The 22,118-nt window shown below is 41.3% G+C and overlaps 1 protein-coding gene across 1 annotated transcript; it reads left to right on the plus strand.

Moving 5' to 3' along the window:
- Window positions 1-4,608: 4,608 nt before the first annotated feature.
- On the plus strand, window positions 4,609-20,197 carry EIF4EBP2 (eukaryotic translation initiation factor 4E binding protein 2). Its single transcript, XM_015821957.1, has 3 exons — window positions 4,609-4,775; window positions 16,382-16,558; window positions 19,001-20,197. The coding sequence occupies exons 1-3, from the start codon at window positions 4,637-4,639 to the stop codon at window positions 19,030-19,032; spliced, it is 348 nt and encodes a 115-aa protein (XP_015677443.1). The 5' UTR covers window positions 4,609-4,636; the 3' UTR covers window positions 19,033-20,197.
- The last annotated feature ends 1,921 nt before the right edge of the window (window positions 20,198-22,118 follow it).

A 22,118-nucleotide genomic window follows, 5' to 3' on the forward strand; every position in this document is an offset into this window, starting at 1 on the left:
GTTAAGTGAATGTGGCTTCCCCATTGACTTTGCTGATCAGAAGTTTGCAAAAGGGGATCACGTGACCCCGGGACACTGCAACCGTCATAAATATGAGTCAATTGCCAAGCGTCTGAATTTTGATCACATGATCGTGGGGAAGCTGCAATGGTCATAAGTGTGAAAAACGGTTGTAAATCACCTTTTCACTGCCTTTGTGCCTTTGAACGGTCACTAAATGAACTGTTTTAAGTCAAGGACTACCTGTACTACAAATATATTCTATATTTTATAGAAATATATTTTTATGATTTTTTTTTTATACAATGCTCTGTTTTGTTTTGTTTCTAAGTAGGGCATGACATGGGTTGATTTTGCCAAGGATCCTTTTTCTCTTCCTTGTAATGTTGTTTGCCTGAAGTGAAGATTGTAATGGGCCATGGAAGTCATGAGGCTGTGGTTATTCCTACATTTCTAAATAGTGATCAAGGATTATATTCTGATCACAAGAAAATGAAGGCTGGAGCAAATGGCTCAAACCAAAGTTAGAAATTGTAAGAATCAGTGAATTGCGGCTCTAAGGAAGCAATAAAAGAACAGTTGCCTTTGGCCTCCTGGAAAAGGACAACAGAGGAAAAGAACATGGTCATCAAATACAGATACACACATCAGTGAAATCTTTTATTAAATTTTACTGACACATAGTAGTTCTTGGATACGCAATAAGAATATAATCCAGTTTCCATTTTTCCTATTAACATAACCATTGCTGTATGAAGATGTTAGAAACATAGTTCTTTTGAGATGGGCAGCATCGGAACAAGGTATCTAAGGACCTCTATCTGTGCCAGTTTTGTCATGCTTGTACCAAAAAGCTGTATGCATATTTGGCAGACAAAGCCCTGAACCTACCAGAAGTGGTTCTTGGTATTCAACAGTAAGAGATGGCTATGACTCCCCTTGATAGGACAGTGTACAAGATGAGACTACAAAGTGTCACTACGAGAGAACTACAAGGAGTTATAGCTACAAGACTGAAAAACTTGATGAGAAGGTTGACAAACAGGCTGAGTTAATTGTATCTGGAGTAGGAACCCACATCCCAGCCACCGCTGCTCATGGCACTATGATATTCAAGAGTGCGCAAAGCTGTTTGGGATAAGGAATACTGATTCTTGTTGCATAGTTGCAATCCAGCATGTACATTTGGGTGATGGATAAGAAATTTGCAAGAACACATTTGTAAAAAGTTGAAAAGCCTAATGTTCATTCTAACTTTAAAGTTAGGAAAAAAAATATGGGATTTTATAGTCTGGTCTTAGGCATGGTTATTTGGTAGTGAATCACACTGAATCCAAAGACACTTCCTACTCATGAGCACGGAAAATTGTGCTGACACAGTGCTGGTCTTTACTTGTTTATGATGCCATTTTGTCAGCTGAAAATAAGCATCAGTATGAACCTATTATGAAAGTTAAAAATAGAGAATGAAAGGAACCTTGATTAAATATTAAGAAGCCAGCAGGAATATGAAGCTAGATTCCTACGGTTGAACGCGATATGTCCAAGTAGATAGTGTGCAATGGACACACAGACATAATTCTAGGGAGGAATGGCAATGACAAAGATTGCAAAGGCTTGTGCCCTTAGTACCACACTAAAAAAGAATAAGAGAAAGCATGTAACTTTCCATTTATGGGCATGGAATGATTCCTCAGAGTTAGGGTGGACTGCATGAATCAACCAGTACTAGACCAAGTGAAGATTGATGTTGCCTTGAGACAATGGATCAACAAGCAGAAACTTGGGATATGTGAGGCACATAGATGATAGACTAGAAAAAAATATGTTTGGCAAGTTTGACCAAAGTAGGAGATGGTAGGTAAGTGAAATCCAAATATCGCCTAAATATCTTTGGAAGACCTGAGTTATTTTTAAAAGTAGGTTAATGGTGAGCATTTGTCCATAGAGCAGTGGTGGCTAACCTATGGCACGCGTGCCAGAGGCAACACTCGGAGCCCTCTCTGTGGGCACGCGCGCCGTTGCCCCAGCCCCGCCTTCCCCTCACCAGCAGCCCCCATGGAGGAGAGTTGCCCCCGGGTGCGGCCTGCATGGAGCAGCGCAGCCAAGGACATAGCCAGGCAGTAGGGACAGGACTCCGCCCTTGTGCCTCATAGCATGCAGTTGATGCTGCGGGGTGTGGGTGGAGGGCGTGGCTGCCATGGCGCTGCAGGGCTGCCTGGGCGATCTGTGGTGGGCCATGAAGGCAGTGCGTGGTCCTGCGGGCGGGCGGGGCAGGAGGCGGGCAGGGGCGGAGCAGGCAGGACGGGAGGCGGAGCTGGGGCAGGGGGTGGGTTTTGGGCACTCGGTCTCTAAAAGGTTCGCCATCACTGCCATAAAGTCAGTGAACAAGACTCAGAGGCAACTAATTGACACACACACACACGCACACACACATACTACTAGAAAGAAGTTCCCTGAGAATAGGGCCCAGCATGAGTCTGAAAGCTCAGAAGACAAAACCCTCTGGTCCCAGTGATCAACCCAGACTGGATTCTGCAACATTATCCTGGGATGTGTATATTTGGCTTCATTCATGCAACCAATTGAATTCAATCCAGTTCAATAAAGGTTACCTGCATAGAATTAGGTGCATTTAGTTTTCCCTTTTCTGGGATTTGTTTTAGTCACTAGCAGCTTTGTAATGATAATGTTGCCACAGACCGACTAATACAAGGAAATAAACCACTGGTTCATGTTTTGAATCAGTGTTGTAACCAAATAAGAAATAAATACACAGAACTCAAATAACAATCTAGATTTTACAGAATACACACAACTGTCTTGATTTAACATAATATAGAAACTCATAAGTCTTAGCTTAAATCAAGGGTGTCAAACTCGCAACGTTACGTGAAGTGTTGCAACATATCGCAACTTTTTCCCCATTGCCGGAGCTGAGGTGGCCGTAGTTTTGGCATGACGCATCCAGCCCGTGGGCCAGCAGTTTGATACCCCTGGCTTAGATGAATCATTGTTTAAATATAGACTCTGGGCCTTCAATATCAACAGTTTTTCTGACATCTTTTGCTCACCTAATGAAAACTTTTGGAGAAAATATAGAATTAGTTATAGACTGATTGCAAGTCCAACAGACTAAATGAATATTGTATGTTGAATGACAGATAAGCAGTGGCAGATATGCTTATATGAAGTGTATATATGATATATTTTACAACAAAATGGTGCCCATTTCCAAGTAGTGTGTAAGTCTGAAAACTAAACCTATCTAAATTTTTTCATACTATTTCATGACCTTTAAGGTGGAATAGATATTGTTCCAGTATGAAAACTGTATTATGGCTGGTTCAACGATTGCTTTTTATACTACTTGAAAGTAATTTCCATCAAACTCAGCATATAATATTGTCTTCATAAAAAAAAAGTCCACAAAGCTTTGTTTGTTCCTCTTCTTGGCAAGAGACATTGAATTGCAACTTTATCTAATCTAAATTATACTACAATGTCCCATATTCTATGTTCATGCTGCCTTGTCTATTAAAATTGCTCTGGACGTATCTCAAGAGCAAGTTGAAGATACCAATATTACAGGCAGTCCTCAATTTACAACAGTTCATTTAGTGACCATTTGAAGTTACAACAGCACTGAAAAAAGTGACTTATGACCATTTTTCACACTTATGATCACTGCAGTGGTCCTGTGAGTTACATTTGGATGCTTGACAACTAACTCACATTAATGATGGTTGCACTGTCCCGGAGACATACGATCCCTTTTTGCGACCTTCTGACAAGCAAAGTCAAGTTAACAACTGTGTTACTAATTTAAGAACTGCGGTGATGCAGTTAAATGTGACGAGAAAAGTCATAAAATGGGGCAAAACTCACTTAAACAAATTTCTCACTTAGCAATTTTAGGCTGAAAATTGTGGTCGTTAAGTTGAGGACTACTTCTATACTCCCAAATAACTATGAGGATGCTGCCAATCTTTGGTGAAAGAGAAAGGGGTGTGTGTGTGTGTGTCTGTGTATATATATATAATTCTTTAAGGGGGAAACCTCAAAGGGGTTTATCCAAAATGCCCGCTCTGGCTTATAAGCATTCCCGCCTCCCTGCTAGATCCCCCCGGCCGTAACGCCGCCACCGCTACCCCGGACAGACGGATCCGAGCAGGCCCCTCGCTCCCGCTCTTCAGCCCCAAAGACGTTCCGCTTTCGCCCAGCAGAGAAGGCGGCCACGTGCCCCGCCGGCGGGTGGGTGTCTCCGCCGCGTCCCCGCCTCCTGACTCGGCCTTGCCCCGCCTGGGCCGCCTTTCTCCGCCTTCCGAGCCCCTCGTTTCCTGCTGCTGGCGGAGGCCGAGGGAGAAGGTGGCGGTGGAGGCGGTGACGGAAAGAAAAGTGCCCCGGAGCCGGAGAAGCGGTTGCCTCCACCCCCGCTCGTCCCCGAAGGAAACCAGCGTCGCCGCCGCCGCCCCTTCTTCCTCCTGCGCCCCGCTGCCTCCCAGCTCGCTCTCCGGCTTCTTTATTTTTTTTCCCTTCCGCTCGCCCCCACCCAAGTTTCCCCTCTGCAGCTCCTGGACCTTCCCTGCCTCCCACCCACCCACCCGCTCGCCCACCCAGGACAATAGAGCGGGAGATGTCCTCCTCCGGGGGCCACCAGCAAAGCCAGAGCCGCGCCATCCCCACCAGGACGGTGCCCATCAGCGACTCCTCGCAGCTACCTCATGACTATTGCACCACGCCCGGGGGGACCCTCTTCTCCACCACGCCCGGAGGTATTAACAAAAAAGAAAAGAAAAAGGGCAGGAAGGCCGGCGCCCCCGGGCCTCGCGCTCCCCATGGGTGGGTGGGTGAGCTTGGGGGACCCGGGCAAGGACGCGCGCCGGGCAGGCCCACCGGAGCGGGAAGGGGGCGTGCGCCGGCCTGGCTGGAGCTCTTGATCTCTCCAGGCGCCCTAAAAGGGGGTGCGGACGCCTGGGAGGCGGCGGCGGGGGGACCCCCTAATCCTCGCCCCCTGGCCTAAGAGAGGGCGCCCCCACGGAGGGCTTGGCGGGGGGGGGAAGAGTCCGAGGTTGCCCTCCGGAAACGCGGCTGCTGCTGCTGCGCCTCGTGAGCGCTGCCTTCCAGCCGGAGCTTTGCGGGGAAAGACGCCTTTCCCGCCGCCGCAAGGGGGACCCGCTTGGCCTGCAAGCGGGCTTGAGCCCAGGAAGGAAGGAGGGAGGCCTCGGCCGCAATGCCTCGGGGAGCCGGGTCTGTAGGAGAGAAAGCGGGCTGGGTCCCGACCGTCGCCTAGGCCTCGCCTCTCTGGTTGGGGCTGGCGGCGAGGTATTTGTAAACAAGGCCCCGGAGCCTCAAGACGCTGCCGCCGCCGCCGCGGCTGTTGCACAAGAAGAAGGGAGGAGCGGGAGGGAGGGACCGTGGCCGCGGGCGAGGGAAGGCGATGGACGAGGAGCTCTCCCTCGAGGAGAGGCCTGCTTTCCCTTCCGCGCCACCCTGCCCCAAACAACCCGGCTCCCGCGTGGAAATGGCTGGCATGTCCTTAGGTTGCTTTCTAGCTGCCCTTGGGGACTTCAGTCTAGCGCCCTGTCTAGGAATCATCATCATCATCATCATCATCTAGGCCAGTGTTTCTCAACCTTGGCCATTTTAAGGCATGTGGACTTCAACTCCCAGAATTCCACAGCCAGCATTGCTGGCTGTGGAATTCTGGGAGTTGAAGTCCACGTGCCTTAAAATGGCCAAGGTTGAGAAACACTGATCTAGGCCGAGAGTCACCACGTGCTTCAGGTTTCCCTGTGGGAACGCTTTTGTATTTTTTTTTTATCCAAATCGCGTTACTCTATAATAAGCCTTCGTGGTTTGGTTGCCCCAAAACCGGGCCCGTTGCATTATCTGGGATTTCGATGAGGCGTGGTGAATGCACCTCACGGGGAGGTCGTACGGTTGAATCACCCTAGTCGGATTAATTCAGAATCCAGCCTGGTATTTGTGGTCTTTTTATGCCTTGGACGTGCATTTTGAACCAGAGCACGAGATAGAGAGAGCAAAGCAGGATCCCTCAGCTAATGATTAGCCTGTTCCCCAGACGTGGAGCGAGCTGGTTTGCAGGCAGTAGAAGTGAAGGGAGGTGAGGTGTGCACGTGTGTAGCTAAATAGTAGAGCGAATTTTCTTTAAAAATGGTAATGTAGGCTGTTGTCAGCTGTTTATTTCTGTTACATAAAGCCACTCTGGGTTTGAAACTTGGCTGCTTATAGGTGACGATTTTTTTCTTAGGTCTAAACATATTAACTTGCTCAGAAGCTTTAACAGCTTTGTCCAACTTTGCCCCCACTACTGAAAACACTGGATTAACTAATATGAATTAATTCCAGAGGAAAAAAAATATATATGACAGTAATATGTTCTAAGAAACATTCTTATGGTACTTTAAAAGCTAAAATTAAGATGACATCCAGCTTTCGTTAACTAGACCACGTAAGGGTTGTGTTGTGATTAGACTTGTCCTCTTATCATTTGGTTCTCAGATGTCACAAGTCTCTTTTCTCCCCTCTATCCTACAGGTTGCCTTGATTTTCATAGAGGCAACTGTGTATTTTTTTTTTTTTATCCTGCTGAGTTCTATTAAACTTCAAAGTTAGCAGCTGAATTTTATTTTTGTGGCCTCTGTTTAGATAGCTAACAAACTGATTTTGTCTTTGTAAACTTGTTTTAAAAGTTGATGAGTGCCAAGTTCCTCCTTCTTGGGCCTTTTGTTTACTTTGAATTATACTTCCATATTTCAAATTATTGAAGCTTATTGGTAATGGGGGGGAAAAGTAAGATATGCTGCTTTGCTGATTTGACAATGACACGGTTTCTTCTGCATGCCCAAAACTATTAAGGTTACATTTCAAGTTAACAGCTGTCATGGCAGATAGCAGTATAAATTTGGAAGTTTATATACTTTCTAGAATGTCATTTCTTTACCCAGAACTTGCTTTGAATGGGGAAGTGCACAGCACTGTGAATCATGATGCATATGATAACAAGGTGCTTTTTATTAAAAGGTACAAAGTTAGTCAAGATTAGATATAAAATAGGTCTGCAGATATGTGAGTCAAAGTTAGACTTCTGCTTGAAGAATTCAGGGCTGAAATCCACACACCTAGAAGGAACTCAAGTTGGGAAAATTAGACATAGCAGACTTGTTTAAAATAATTGGCTGGCATAAACATTAACAATCGATAAGGAGTAACTGTGAAACTTGACAGTTTCTGCCAGAATATAATATTTTAACTATTATGGTTGTATTTATTCATTAACTGTAGTTTATTAAATACATTATGATATTCACATTAGGTGGTAAACATACCATGATATAGAAAACACAATCTTTAAATTCCAGTAACTTGATAACCCACAAACAAGCAAATCACGTCATGGTTTAACATCCAGAAGACATTTTGAAATTGATGGATTGATATTTATATTTATATTCTCTCTTCTCTTTTTTTCTGTTGTGGAATGATTGCTGCATGATACAATAAAGGTTTTTTTCTCCATTATATGGTTTTTGTTGTGAGCAGCTGAGAATCTGGGATGATTTGGTAGCATCCAAGTCAAATGTAAATGTCGTGCAAACCCAGTCAACACTTAATGTTGTATTCTATTTTATCTATGTAGCCCTCTACTTATGACTGGTCACTTAGTAACAGTTTGAAGTTACAATGGACCTCCCTCAAAACTTATTTACAACACATTCCAAACGCCACCCGTCCCATATTTTGGGAGTTTGGCAACCAGACTGAATTTATAGCCATTTGCACCTTCTGCAAGCTCATATGAGACTGCAACTTAACATTCTTTTGCTGAAAACCAGTGTTTACTTCCCATAACAATGGACTCACTTAATGATTACCACCAGAAGGTCATAAAATCAGGTTGCTCACATGATGACCTGCTTTATGATTGTCATGACATAAAACCGTACTTACAAGGCTCAGTGATGGTTGTAAGTTGAGGACTTGTAGAATACAATAAGCAAAGTTGAAAAACATTAGTTCTCCCCCCCCCCTCATGCTGCTGCTGCTCCTGGGATGCAGAAGAGTGGAGGCATGTCCATAATTTAAAAATTCAGATTCCCATTGATTACAATGAAAGAGATAATCAAGTATACTCTGCTGGAATCTGCAAGGCTTAAAGAATCCTAATGCTTGAATTAGATTAATTTTACCATGTCCCGCTCTGCAATACAGATATATTTTAATGATAATGTGAATGCAGGGCTGATACAGTCAAATTGATATTCTGTTCATAATCTTGACATTAATCCCATTTCCTTTATGAAGCAACTGACAGACTCTTTACTAATTTCAAACTTTTGCAGGATATGCTTGTTCTTAAGTGGAAGGTTGTTAAAGGTCATTGGAACTTGCATAGCTGAAATTCCATTTCTTTAGTTTTAGTTATTGCATTTTTTCCAGGCATCTGAATCTGATATTTCTCTGTATTAATAAATACAGTAATTCAGTGTAAGCTTGATGCATTGAAAGCTTTGTTTATTCAAAAGTGTGAAAATTCCTTTTTTCCCCTAAATTAGGATATATTCTGGGAAGGCGAGGAAACCCTAGCAATGCAGCATTAAACATAAATATGGCAAAAGAGGAAATACAGATATTTAAGGAAGTAATTGCAAAGAAAATTATAAAGCTGCACTTTATTAATATAAATTTCCTTATTCATATTTTATGATTCTGTTCATTCAATTATTTTAAATGTGCAAAAAATTATAATTTATAATTTAAATCTACCAGTGTAAAAGGTTGGTTGGTTGGTTTTTCAAGGCAAAGTAGCATCTAATTATCCCATCCTTACAAAATCTTACGTATTTCCTATAATGAAAAAGCATCAAATTCTAGTCCACTTTTGCCTCAGGATGATTCTGGATCATTCATCAGTTCTTAGCCCAGCCTATCATAGAGTTGTTGTAGGGAAAAATAGAAGGAAGTCCTATGATTGCCACCATAAGCTCCTGTATGAAAGATGGGGGTATAAGTTAAGAAAGAAAATAATTTTGAAAACATTGAAGGATATTTATATGTGTACATATGTAACCGAGAAGAACTGTGTCGTAACCAAAGAAATGTTAACCGCCTGTTTCAGATTCTAGATCAAAATAGTAAGGATCAGAAATGGAAGAGTACTGAAGGTGGCTATATCTGTGTAAAAAAGGATTTTGGAAGAACACCAACTTGTTGGTTGAGGAGTGCTAGCAGCCAGAAGAAACTTCGGAAGGCAGAACGCACACTTTTCCCCCTCACTTTTACAAAAGTGCTTTTGTTAGACACATTCCTTTCTCGCTCTAAATTTTGTGATGTTTCGTTTGAAAGCACTGAGTGTGCCTCGCTACTTGCCATGGATGCTGGAACCCAGCCCAGGTGAGCAAAACAAAAATTACACCAGGGCCTAGAGCAGTGTTTCTCAACCTTGACAATTTTAAGGCAGGTGGACTTCAACTCCCAGAATTCCACAGCCAGCAATGCTGGCTGTGGAATTCTGGGAGTTGAAGTCCACCTGCCTTAAAATTGTCAAGGTTGAGAAACACTGGCCTAGAGAAAAAAGTAATGAGCATCTCTGAGCACTATCACTTTTGCTCTGGAAAGCAATATTTCACCAGGCTTTGATGAGTTCCATTGGCTGAATATGTTTTCATGGCCAAAGTTAAAACTCTTTCCTTGAGAGAGTTCCCTGCTGACTTGAGATTAAACACGATTACATAAGTAAGTTTTCCATGGACTTTTTGGATTCTGCATTAAGGCAACTGCAGTTGCATGAGTTAATGGATTGTTTTAAATGCAGGCATTATGAGGATACTGCTGGTTGGTCTTCAATTCATGATGAGTGGAAATAACTATCGCTCACTTTTTTTTTATTGTTATTGTGTCTTCAAAATAACACTAAAAAGGGGGAGTCAATATTCAGAGATTTCTTAGTGGAGGCTGTTTTGGTTGAAGCTACCTGTGAACATCAAGGGCCAGAATTTGATGTTCAGGCACAGAAGTAGGCATATGAAAATTAAAGAGCGGTAATAGTGAGAGGTAAGCTGAAGAAGTATCATGATTTTTCCTTTATTGTGGGTCTCAGTTTATCCAAAATTCAAAATCTGATAGTTGTTTTATGGTCAAATATAGAGAGAGGTTTGCTTGGGTTTGTTTGTTTGTTTGTTTGAATACAGCAAGTATTCAGCAATGATTTTCATGGCAAGTGAGCTAAATTGGACAGAATGTATTATATTGACCCCTATGCAGCATTTCTTGGAATTAGTAAACTGACATGTTTGATCAGAGAAACAGACTACGCTGCTTTATAAACTACAGGTTATGCTGCTTTTCGCCAGCCATTTCTTCCAGAATTGCTATTTATCCTGAGCCACTAATACCGGTACAAAGGACTTGCATTGGTGGAATTGGGCTTTTCCACTTGATCTGTAATATCCCATTTCTGATATTCAAGTTGCGAGTGCAGTTGATGTTGCATAGGCATCCACAGAAAGGCAGCCCAATGGGGAAACAGTGGCATGTGTGTGAAGATGTGATCAGGCAAATGCAGTCTGCTCACTTGCCTCAGATGTCATGGTGCAAGTATGTAAGGGTGGGGCTTACGTGAGGAGCTGCTCGTAACTGTTGATTCTGAGGTCATTATTGATTGCTGCAGACACCACTGTGCTTAAGAACAAAAGAGCACAGCATGCCAAAGAAAAAAGAAAGTTGGGTTGCTTTGAGTGATTTCCAGAAATAACACCCCAAAACTAAGGAATCAAAAGTGAAGCAATAGAATATAAACTTAACTAACTAAATAACTATGCACTCACTTAGTAAGTAAAAAAAAAAGTGACAGCAACCCAGTGCTTTTTTGGGATATTTTATCCAGATGTCCACCCAAAAAAAAAAAACTTTGCTGAAAGAATAAGGAAGCCAATGTCTACTATTTTGCTTTGCAGAACATCGATCCTTCAGAACTCTCTCAAGTCAGTTTCCTAGTAATTAGCCACATAAAGATACAGATATAAAGAGAGACAAAGTGAACAAATCTAAAAGTGAGAGATACAAATGAGGGATTCAAACCCAGGGATTGTGCCTTTGGAGTGTTCCTTAGTGCTCTCCGAGCTTGCTTGTTTTCTTGCAGACAAGCACACCTTTGAATAGAAGCACACATGTTCTATATCTAGTCTTGACTCAGAAATTCTCACCATATTCGATATGCTGTTAAAAAGTGTCAGTCTATTAAATTCTAACCCAAACTCACTTAAAGCCTACTACTATCTCTAAAGTTTTATCCAGAGAAGTGGTCTTATGAAATGTTTTGCAGTAATAGTAAAAAGATCCTGCAACAAAGCACTGTAAAGTGGAATGCTATTCAAGCATGTTTATGGCCTCCAACAAAATAACATCTGGCTGATTTATGTCTGGGCTTAGAAGCTAAATGAGATTGTACTTGGGTGGCAGAGCTCAAGGAAATTCCAGAGCTATAGGTAAAACTGGGAAGTTCAAAGTCAGTGGCAAAATACACACAATACTTGCCCAAAAATCCATAGTTAGGTCACTGAGGTTAACAGGAAGTGAACCTAATTCAATGTTTCATAACCATCCAGAAAGATCCAAGGGTAAGGGCGAAGTAGAAACTCATGTGTTCTTGATGCCAGTCCAGTACTCTAATCATGATATCACAGTAGCTTCAGCTTTGTAGAACCGTGTGTATTTATTTTATAGCTGAGTTTTAAGATAAAATTGGAATGTAAAAGAAAAAGGCTGAATATATTATAAGCATAAAATTATGCCTTTTACATCCTTTAATTTCTGGAGCGGAAGAAGATGTACATAATAATTCTGCCTCCTATTTTTCTCTAAAATAACAACCATGGGGGCTCAGGTGATGGCTTCTAGGAGACTCCTGTGGCTCCAATTTTAAGCTGAAACATCAGTGTTCAATGGCTTTCTCCATTTTAGAGTTTGATACGATGTTTATTGTTGCAAATGGGACTGAAAACATGCCAACTGACATATTTCAATATTTTTCTTGCCTTTGCTTTATTTAACACTGACCGTTCCACATTTTTGTTCCTTGAAAAAAGAGGAACAAACAGAAATGGCAGTGATTCTTGGAGTTGATTGGGTGACAGGCTGTTTACAAGCTTGGGAGGTTCAATTCCTGTGTTATTTATGTGTCCTAGGAATGCACAGATGGTGCTGAATTGATGTCACACTCAGTTGACATAGGGTATGATGGAACACAAGGGAGAAATCTGTTTCATAGCGATCCTTGGCCCAAGCCACAAAGGGCATTTAGGTTACAGTAAAATCTAGGACAGGTAGTCCTCGACTTACAACCACAATTGAGCCCAAATTTTCTGTTGCTAAGTGAATTTTGCCCCATTTTACGACCTTTCTTGCCACAGTTCTTAAGTGAATCAGTGCAATGATAAAGTTAGTAACACAGTTGTTAAGTGATTCTGGCTTCCCCATCGACTTTGCTTATAAGAGGATCACAAAAGGTGATCACACGACCATCACAAATATGAACCAGTTCCTTTGACTTAGCTATATAAAGAAAATGGAGGCCAAAATGTGCAGTTGCAAAAAAAAAATGGGCAAAAATTTGCAAACAGATTTGAGCAATGTGATGAAAATGGGAAGTGGGAGCTCTTAGATATGCAGTAGGATCAGTTGAGGATCAGCCTCTTCCATGTCCACTTATTTTATTTGTAAAGATTTTTAGAAGTTCTTTTTCTTAGAATTAATATTTTGCCATCTGTTCTCCCCCCCTTCACACTCTTTCCCTTCTTCAGTTAGATTGATGAAATTTAGTTTACCTTTAATTTGATTAAAGCCAAGCAGTGTTGCTGTTGTCTTAATATTAAAACTTTGGTGATGCTGTTGAGCTTCTAGTGTGGAAAGAAATGAGATTTGTGATTTATTTTCAATATGAACTAGAAAGGAATAGTGCATTTAAGCCCTCTGATAATCGATAATAGTATAGATCAATTAGTGCCAATCATTTCTGAGAAATCGATTCCATATAGACTCAAAACATTTAATTAAGTAGGTAAAGATGCAGCAGTAGGCCTGTTTTCTGCATGTACTCTCAAGACAGGGCTTAGAAAAGGAGGACACAGTTTGGTAACATCTAGACACTTTCAACTACATTTCCTGTAATTGCTTACCATTCTGCCATGGTATGAGTCTAAAACGGGTCTTCAAACTTGGCAACTTTTAAGATTTGTGAACTTCAACTCCCAGAATTCCTCAGCCAGCTGAGGAATTCTGGGAGTTGAAGTCCACAAGTCTAAAAGTTGCCAAGTTTGAAGACCCCTGGTCTAAAACATCTGGTGAGTGCCAGTGTGTTGGTACTGGATGAAAATGTGCCCTGTTGGCTGAGATCAAAGGCCTGACTAAACCTGCTTCCAGTTTTCCACAGATGTATGTTAGACGCCATCTGGAAGCTTGCACAGAGATTATGAAAGAGGAGCCTTCCCAGGAGCATTTCCATCTGTAAAAGAAAACTATTTTTGGCTGTAAAACCATGTGACTCTCTTCAGTGAGGTACAGGTAGTCCTTGACTTAACAACAGTTCATTTAGTGGCTGTTTAAAGTTACAACAACATTGAAAAAAAATTATGACCGATTTCCACACTTGCAACCATTACAGCATCCCCATGGTCCTGTGATCAAAATTCAAATGCTTGGTAACGAACACATATTTATGACGGTTGTAGACTCCCAAGGTCACGTGATCACCTTTTGCTATCTTCTGAAGAGCAAAGTCAACGGGGAAGCCACATTCACTTAACAACTGCGTTACCAATGTAACCACTGCAGCAATTCGCTTAACAATTGTGGCAAGAAAGGTCGTAAAATGGGGCGCACTCTCTTAACAAATGTCTCACGTAGCAACAGAAATTTTGGGCTCAGTTGTGGTTGTAAAGTCAGGGACAACCTGTAATGTTAAAGTCCCTATTATCTCCAGTGAGGCTCTCAAACTCAACTCCCCCGGCCATCATTTTCTGCATCCTTCAGCAGTAATTTGTAGGCAAAGCCATGGCACTGAATGTTTCATAGATAGGTCAGGGAGACTCAACCAAGGAATATGGGAGGGTGAGGCTGCTTATGGGCATAAGGAAGATTGCCAAGCTTTGAGGGTCTCTCAGCCAATGGAGAGAGAAAAAAAACATGAGCAAAGGAAAGCTCCAACAGAAGACAAGGCAAGCATTAAGACGGGTTCCCAACCTGGGGTGCGAGATGATATTCCAGGGGGTGCGAAAAGTTGGGTTTTCAAAATTATAATATATATGCATAATTCATTGCTGTTAATCCAAACTTTTGTAAGGGGTGCGAGAATATATCAGAAGCGTTCTAGGGGTGCGGGGTATAGAAAAGGTTGGGAACCACTGCATTAAGAAGACCCAAGAAAGGAACGATTATCCTGCCTAGCAAGGAAAGAGAATTAAAATAAAAATGTGATTTGAACAGCTCTGGGGTGGTTTCCCTAGGACAGTGGTGGCGAACCTATGGCACGGGTGCCAGAGGCGGCACTCAGAGCCCTCTCTGTGGGCACATGCGCCATCGCCCCAGTCCTGGGCCTTCAGCTGGGTTTTATAAAACCTTTTCGCTTTAGGCCTCTGCCATCGTGTGCAAAAAAAAAAAAAGGTTCAATCAATCAGTCAATTTCAACTTCTCGCAGGGAAAAAAAAAGATCTTGCAAAGTTGGAATTGATTGATTGAACTTTTTAGTCCCACCCAGTCTGCTGTTACCACTGCAGCCACGCCCACCCATTTGGCCACACCCCACCAATGGGCCACACCCGGCCAATGGCCCCACCCACCCGGCACCCGACAATACATAAATGGGTTTTGGGTTGCAATTTGGGCACTCGGTCTCTAAAAGGTTCGCCATCACTGCCCTAGGATGTATCACTTTAAATATATCTTCAAGAAATGCTGGCTATCAAGCCAATAATTAAACCAAGTACTGGCATTCTAGTCAGTGAATAATGCTGCCAGCTAAGAGGCCAATATGAAATCGCTCCATCTTGTACCTCTGTTTTCCAAGTAGGGCATGAGTGGTGAAGTTTTTCTATTGAATGGCAAACCATGATTCATATTTCTTCATTTTTTGACTCATTAGAGATTTCTGTATCAATGTATGAAAAGGCTTCAGTGTTGGGGCTTGTAGTTGAATTAGCGAAGCCTCGTGTGTTAACTATTGATGGTTCAGATTTGACTCTGGCTCAGTAGCTTGTATTGTCAGTTTTGGAATAAACAGAAAAATACAGATTTCAATTTCTTGAAGATACTTTATTTTGTTTTCAGGGTAATGTAGCCTTCCCTAACCTGGTGAGTACAACCAAACCTGGAAGGCACCTGCTTGGAGAAGATTAGGATATAGGGGGTGGGGTGGAGAAGTCAAGAGCCATCCTTGTTGCAAAAGGGGGAAGCTTCTAAATTTCATTTTAAGTTTTAGGTTTTACACTTAACATACTTTAATTGGTGGCTTTGAGTCCATCTTGACTCCTAGTGACTGCATGGACAATCCGTGCAGTTTTCTAGACAACTTCTAAAAAGGTTTGTCACTGCCTTTTTTCTAGGGTTGAAAGAGCATGAGCGGCGCAAAGTCATCCAGTTGGCTTCCGTGCCAATGGCAGGACTAAAAACTTGACTTGCATTCTATTAGTCTAGCACAGTGATGGCGAACCTTTTAGAGACCACTTGCTCGCTCACTTCCTGCCCTGTCATTTCCAAACGCCACGTGCTCGCTACTCTGGCGAACTCTGGTGGGGCAACAGCATGTGTGCCCACAGAGAGGGCTCTGAGTGCCGCCTCTGGCACGCGTGCTATAGGTTCGCCATCACTGGTCTAGCACTTTAATTACTAGACCAAAACTGGCTCTTTTGCTTTCTTACTTGGATATAAACTAAAGTGCATTCAGTGGAATGTAATATTTGTTTAGAGCTGCAACCTTTCTCTATAAATAAGGGGCTTGTTGAGCAATACAATTACACCTCAGAGGAGTTAGGCCACAAATATTTACGATTTATCTGTCTAAAAAATGGTTAAATAAAATTTTAGTAAAAAAAAATGTTAATCAGAAACAGTGCTGCCAAACTTCTGATTTTAATGGAAGGCAGTATATGTAGCTCAGGGTTGAACTAAGGAGTCCTTGATGCTCTGGCCACTGATTATGGTGTTATCTAGTTGGATAATGTAATGTCAGCAAGCAAACAACCAAGCGCAGAGAGCACCAAGGTCTCCATAAACTCCTGATTTCCTTTGCTGCCATAGACTAACACGGTCTCAGCATAGTGGATCTGATAATACCAGTTACTTTGTTCTTTTTCCACCTCTCTAGGTACCAGAATCATTTACGACCGCAAGTTTCTGTTAGATCGGCGCAATTCTCCCATGGCTCAAACCCCTCCTTGCCACCTTCCCAATATCCCAGGAGTTACCAGTCCTGGTTCTGTGACAGAAGATTCCAAAGTGGAAGTAAATAATCTGAACAATCATGATGGGAAGCCTATAATTGGTAAGAACATTTGTATCGTAGCAGAAGCAAACTGCAGTATCTGCACGCATGCCAAATACTTACTTGCAACTGACAGTACCGATCCATCTCTCTGCTACAGGTAGTCCTTGACTCACAACCATTCTTTTAGTGGCCATCCAAGGTTACAACAGCACTGAAAAAAGTACTTACTACCAATCCTCACACATAAAACCATCTTAGCATCCCCATGGTCACAAGCCAGAATTCAGGTGCTTGGTAACCAGCATGTATTTACGACAGTTGCAGCATCCCAGGGTTATGTGATCATGTGTTACTTTCCTAGTTGATTTTTAACAAGCAGAGTCAGTGGGGGAAACTGGATTCGCTTAGTGACCATGTGCTTCACTTAACAATTGCGGTTATTCTCTTAAGAACTGTGGCAAAAAGGTTGTAAAACAGGACGCAACACACTTAACTGTCTTGGAATGGAAATTCTGGTAACAAAGAGATTTTTCTAGGGGGGAAAAACATGCAGTACTACTGATCTCTTTGTTCTTTATAGCCAGAATGGGAAGTGATACAGAGCTATTCTATTTCCTGCACTGTGATTTTGTTCAAACATGAGTTTTACCTTGGGATCAAGTAATTTATTTCCTGTCTGCAGTTTTTCCCCCCCCTCTAATGCGTTTAGAGAGCTTCTGCTTGTAGAGAACAGCAAACTGTTGCAACAAATTGTATGTGGTAGGAACTGAATGTTGAATTATTGGCCTTTTGCCTTCTGTGCCTTAGCAATTCAATAGCTATGAATTATTGAAAGATATTTACTTTTTCAAAATGGTATAAAGCAGTTCAAGTTGAGGTAAAGTACAAACATTTTTGCCACACAATTTTGGTCATATCATTTGCTGAGATGGACTTGATCCATTAGAGGAACTAGCTGTAAATCCATTGTATTTCTAGGCTAAATAGGAATTGAGGGGTCTTTGGTGCTCTCTGAGCTTGTATGTTTTCTTGCAGACATTTCATTACCTAAACTAGGTAACATCATCTACCACTGATGGTGTTACCAATTTGGGTAATGAAATGTCTGCAAGAAAACAAAGCAAGCTCAGAGAGTCCCAAGGACCCCTCATTTCAACCCTGAACTACAAATATTTTCCTTTATTGGTAAATAGGAATTGGACAAAAAAAATTAGATAAGACGCTAATAACAATCTACACATTTTTTTCTTTTATGTAGTTGGTCTCAAAACAAAACCATCTTCTTGTATTTCAAGTTCAAAGTTTATTTTAGTCAAAGACCGGTGTATAGCAAAGCAATAGCAAACTGTTTAGAAGTAAAGAAGGGAAGGCCAGATGTAAAACACAAGCTAAAACTTGAATTTACACTAAAAATGCTGGAGGTAAGAAATGTCCAAAACATTCCATGCATGAACTGTACCATGCTCAGGTCATATGGCTTTGGGTGCTCCGTGCCCAAAGTAGAATGTCTTTTGGATATATTGGCCCATATACAGCATGAAATGGGGCAGTTTTATTTTGGACATGGACCAAACACAGTGATTCCATAATGCAGCAGAAGATGGTCAGGAAAAAAATAAAGGATGGTGGAGTTTCTTGGGAATATAGATTGCCTATGAAACTAAACAAATGAGGAAAGCTAGCTCCTTGTACTGTTGTCATGAACCATTATTTTATTTTATTATTATCAATTAAATTTATTGACTGCCCATCTTACCACTGGGTAATTGTGTGCTGTGAAGTGATCACACTTCAGCACCATCAACTGAAGGGAAGGAACTAGAAAGGTCAGTGGATAGGAGAGCTGATGAAATATAAAATCATTGCAGCAGAAAACAGGTGGAGAAGGAATGGAAAGAGGGAAAGATGCCCACCAGGATAGTCCTTTCTCATTAAATCACTCAATAGTGCTCTCTCTTCCTTTTTTAACCGGAACAACCAAAAAGTTCTGAATTTTATTTTCCCTTAACCATGGCAGATCCAAAATATTTCAGAAGAACTTCTGAAATGTGTTGGGGTTTTGTTTTATTTTTTTAGATCAAAACATATTTTCTCTTTTGGTTACATCCTCATGCAGCAGAAGGAAGCAAAGATACTGGATGTGAGGGTCGACTCTCCTCCTATAAAGAAGCATGTAAATTAAACAGATCAAGAATAAGCAAAATATAAACTTGAGTGTAGGTATATCTCGCCAAACATGCCAGGCAGATTCTTTGTGAGGTACTATTTTAAGCCAGTGCTTGGTTTAAGCCACCTTCTAGCTCAGTTAAAATGGTATGGTGTATTCCATCTGCATTTTCTAGTGGGTTTGCCTGTTCTGTTACTTTGGCCACTTACATGTGTCAGGTCATTGAAAGTAAGAATTCACTGTCCTCTTAGGAGACTTAAAAAACATGTCTGTAAAGTTTCTCCCCTTAAACATTTTCCGTTGATTTGCTTGTGCTCTTGTCTTTCAATCAGGTGATGATGCTCAGTTTGAGATGGACATCTGATTTCCCCTGAGGGTAACCATGGAGAGATAGCAATTCCTGATCACCTGCGTACATCTGATTTTGACCATCAGGATCAATAACTCGAAGGACGAAAGAAGAAGAAGTAGAAGCTGCTGTTTCCACAGAATTTTCACTTCAACTTTTGAAGTGCCAAAGGATAAGAGGACTCTCCTTGATTTCCATTAACCATACCATGCTTCCTACCCATCCCCTACTCCTCTGCTTGCCTTACTCACTCCCTATAACTGACTTGGAGCCCATGATAAATTTATATGGCTAAGGAGTGTCCCTTGGCTTCTCGCACTTTAGAGACAACTTTTCAAAACATGCACATGCGAGAATTTAACTTCTATCAACAATTGGATATTTATTGCAAAACACACAAGGGGCATGGAAAGGGTGGATATATGTTTGAAGTGACATGACACTGCCATTGTTCTTCTTTCCCTTAACTGCTGTTAAATTGATGTCAATTTATTAACTTGATTTCTATGTTATATCTCCTTTGACGTGCAGAACGCACTCTCTTTTGATATTTCTAAATCCTGTTACTCAACTTGTCTTTTTTTAGTTAGTATACCCTTTCATGTGGGGAGCTGCTGTGAGATTTTCCTAAAAGAGTATTGGAGTTTTTTCTGCTTCCCCTGAAAATTTCTTTTTTTTAAAAAAAATAATAGATAAATAATTTAGAATCACCACTTCATTATGCATTCATTTCACTTTGTATTTCGTCCCAATATCATTTCACCCCCCCAAAAAAAGTTTCTCTCCAATTTCCTCATTTAAACCCACCAGTGTTAAAAGCGAACCAGATCTTTTCCTAATTGGGGAGTATCATGCTTGATTGATTTCTGTACCAGTGTTTCTCAAATTCGGCAATTTTAAGCTGTGAGGAGTTCAACTTCCAGAATTCTGGGAGCTGGTCAATACAGCTTATAAAGTTGCTAAGGTTGAGAGACACTGATTGTTCTGTACTATTTGTCTACAGTCTTTAATTTTTGCTGCTCAATAACCTCTGGTGGGTTCTTTGCAAGTGCATTTTTGTTCCAAAAGAATTAAATAAAGCAACCTGGTTACGCTTAACTAAGAGAAACCCAACAAAAAATGAAAATTGTGAAAAAGTCTTGTATGGACCAGGGAACCTTAAAGAATCAATTAATTATTAAGATGTTAAGTGCTGATTTCATGATGCGTGACTTCAAATGAATTTGAAATGGTGACTGATCAGAAAGATTTCACTGCATTTTTCAAACAAGATCTATTTTTTTTCTTGGTTACTATCTTCCGCACATTTCTCGAATTCATACATTATTAAATCAGACACCTTGGAGCCTATTGCAGATCCAGTGTCACTACGGAGGAAGAGTTGCTGGTGATCTCACTTAATTCTCTTTATTTGGATATATTGGCCATTACCCACATACTGGTGACCCAACTCCTAACTTGATTAGTTCTGGCATAAGTGAACTTGTGCTGTTTGCCTTGGAATTGTTGCAGAGAGCAAATAGGATCTCTCTTTGCAGGTATTCATTGGCAATTGAGGTCTCTTTGTGAAGAAACCAGTTACTGTGAAAGGGAAAATTGGTGGATCATTTTAACACAGCCCGTGGATGAATCCATGCAATGGCTGCAGGGCCCCTTGATACTTGGCACCATGAGAATGCTGCCATATTAGATTGTTTTATTGTCTAGAGCAGGGATCTCCAAACTTGGCAACTTTTAAGACTTCATCTCCCAGAATTCCTCAGACAATAATGAATTCTGAGAGTTGAAGTCCACAAATCTTTAAAAGTTGGCAAGTTTGGAGACCCCTGGCCTAGGCTAATGGAATAATAAAACCTCTTTGCTTGATTTAAAAGTATGTCACCATAGATGGAAAGCAGAGTTTTTTTCCCCCAAAAGTTAATTATTTTACGACCCAGACTGAACAAAAACTACAGTGATAAGAGCGAAAGATATATTTCCTTCTTTTAGAAGAGGGAATACTGCTTAAGACAATGCTTGCTGTGACCTCACATACATGAACTAGAATTATTATTTTTTAAATAGCACACCCACACTGAAGTTTCTGGATGCTTGTCCCTGTCTTCAGTGAGGCTTTCCTCCTTTGTAATTTTATTTTGAAAATGAAGCCTCTGAGGCAAAGATAAACTACCATGACCCATCCAGATGTCATTAGACTGCAACTCCCATTATCTCTGTCTATTGGTCTTGCTGTCTCAGGCTGATGGGGGTTAGAAATTCTGCTGTTCTAAGATTCTTGCTTCTCTAAAATATTTGATGAGTGTTGCCTCTGATTCCTTTAGGAAGTCTTCCAAGAGTGATTCATGTGCTACCTCAAAAATAGAATGACTGAATTGTGCTAGTTTCCCTAGTGGGGAGGTCACACTGATGTGGCAATTTTGCACATGGATTTTATTGTTCAGGCATAATTGGGAGTGGAAGTGATACAGCCTCAGGGAATGTGGCAACTATACTTGTTTTTAATGTAGGCTTCACTTCTAGAAGAATATCTGAGAGTATGCTCGTCCTATTGGATTTTGGCCTATAAAATGACATAATGGATTTCAGGTCAGTTCTTGGACTCACCTATATTTTCAAATCTGGGAATTGACTTTGGCTCTTAATTCTCTTCATAAATTGGCAACTTATCATAATTGACTGGATTTAAAAAGGAGGGGGGGCGGTTGTCATGATTTAAAATGTAGGGTATGGGCTTTTGCTTCCCCTCCGCCTTTGTGGTAGCTTTGGAGGCATGTAAGAAAGACAGGATTTTATTTTGTTTCGCCTACTGTAAAATGTGAATAATACAGAAGCAAAATTGCTTTGTAACTGTTGATGTCTCAGGAATAATCTCTTATTTGCAATGTCTCTGGGGAAAGATTGTTGCTTCTAAAGTGGTGACAATGCTGTGACTAAGCTGTGGCTCATAAAGGGAAGAATCCCTTGAAGTGCAGCGTAAGCGTCTGGATTTGGGCAAAGGAGACTTCTAAAACGCACTGCATGTTCAGTCATAAATCAGAACACAGACAGTTCCAGTGTTTCTGCCTGGAACCTCACTTCATTGGCCGTTCAGTTGATGGGAG

This window comes from Protobothrops mucrosquamatus, unplaced genomic scaffold, assembly GCF_001527695.2.
Source record: "Protobothrops mucrosquamatus isolate PMUCROS unplaced genomic scaffold, P.Mucros_1.0 scaffold1435, whole genome shotgun sequence".
NCBI classification, from domain to species: Eukaryota; Metazoa; Chordata; class Lepidosauria; order Squamata; family Viperidae; genus Protobothrops; species Protobothrops mucrosquamatus.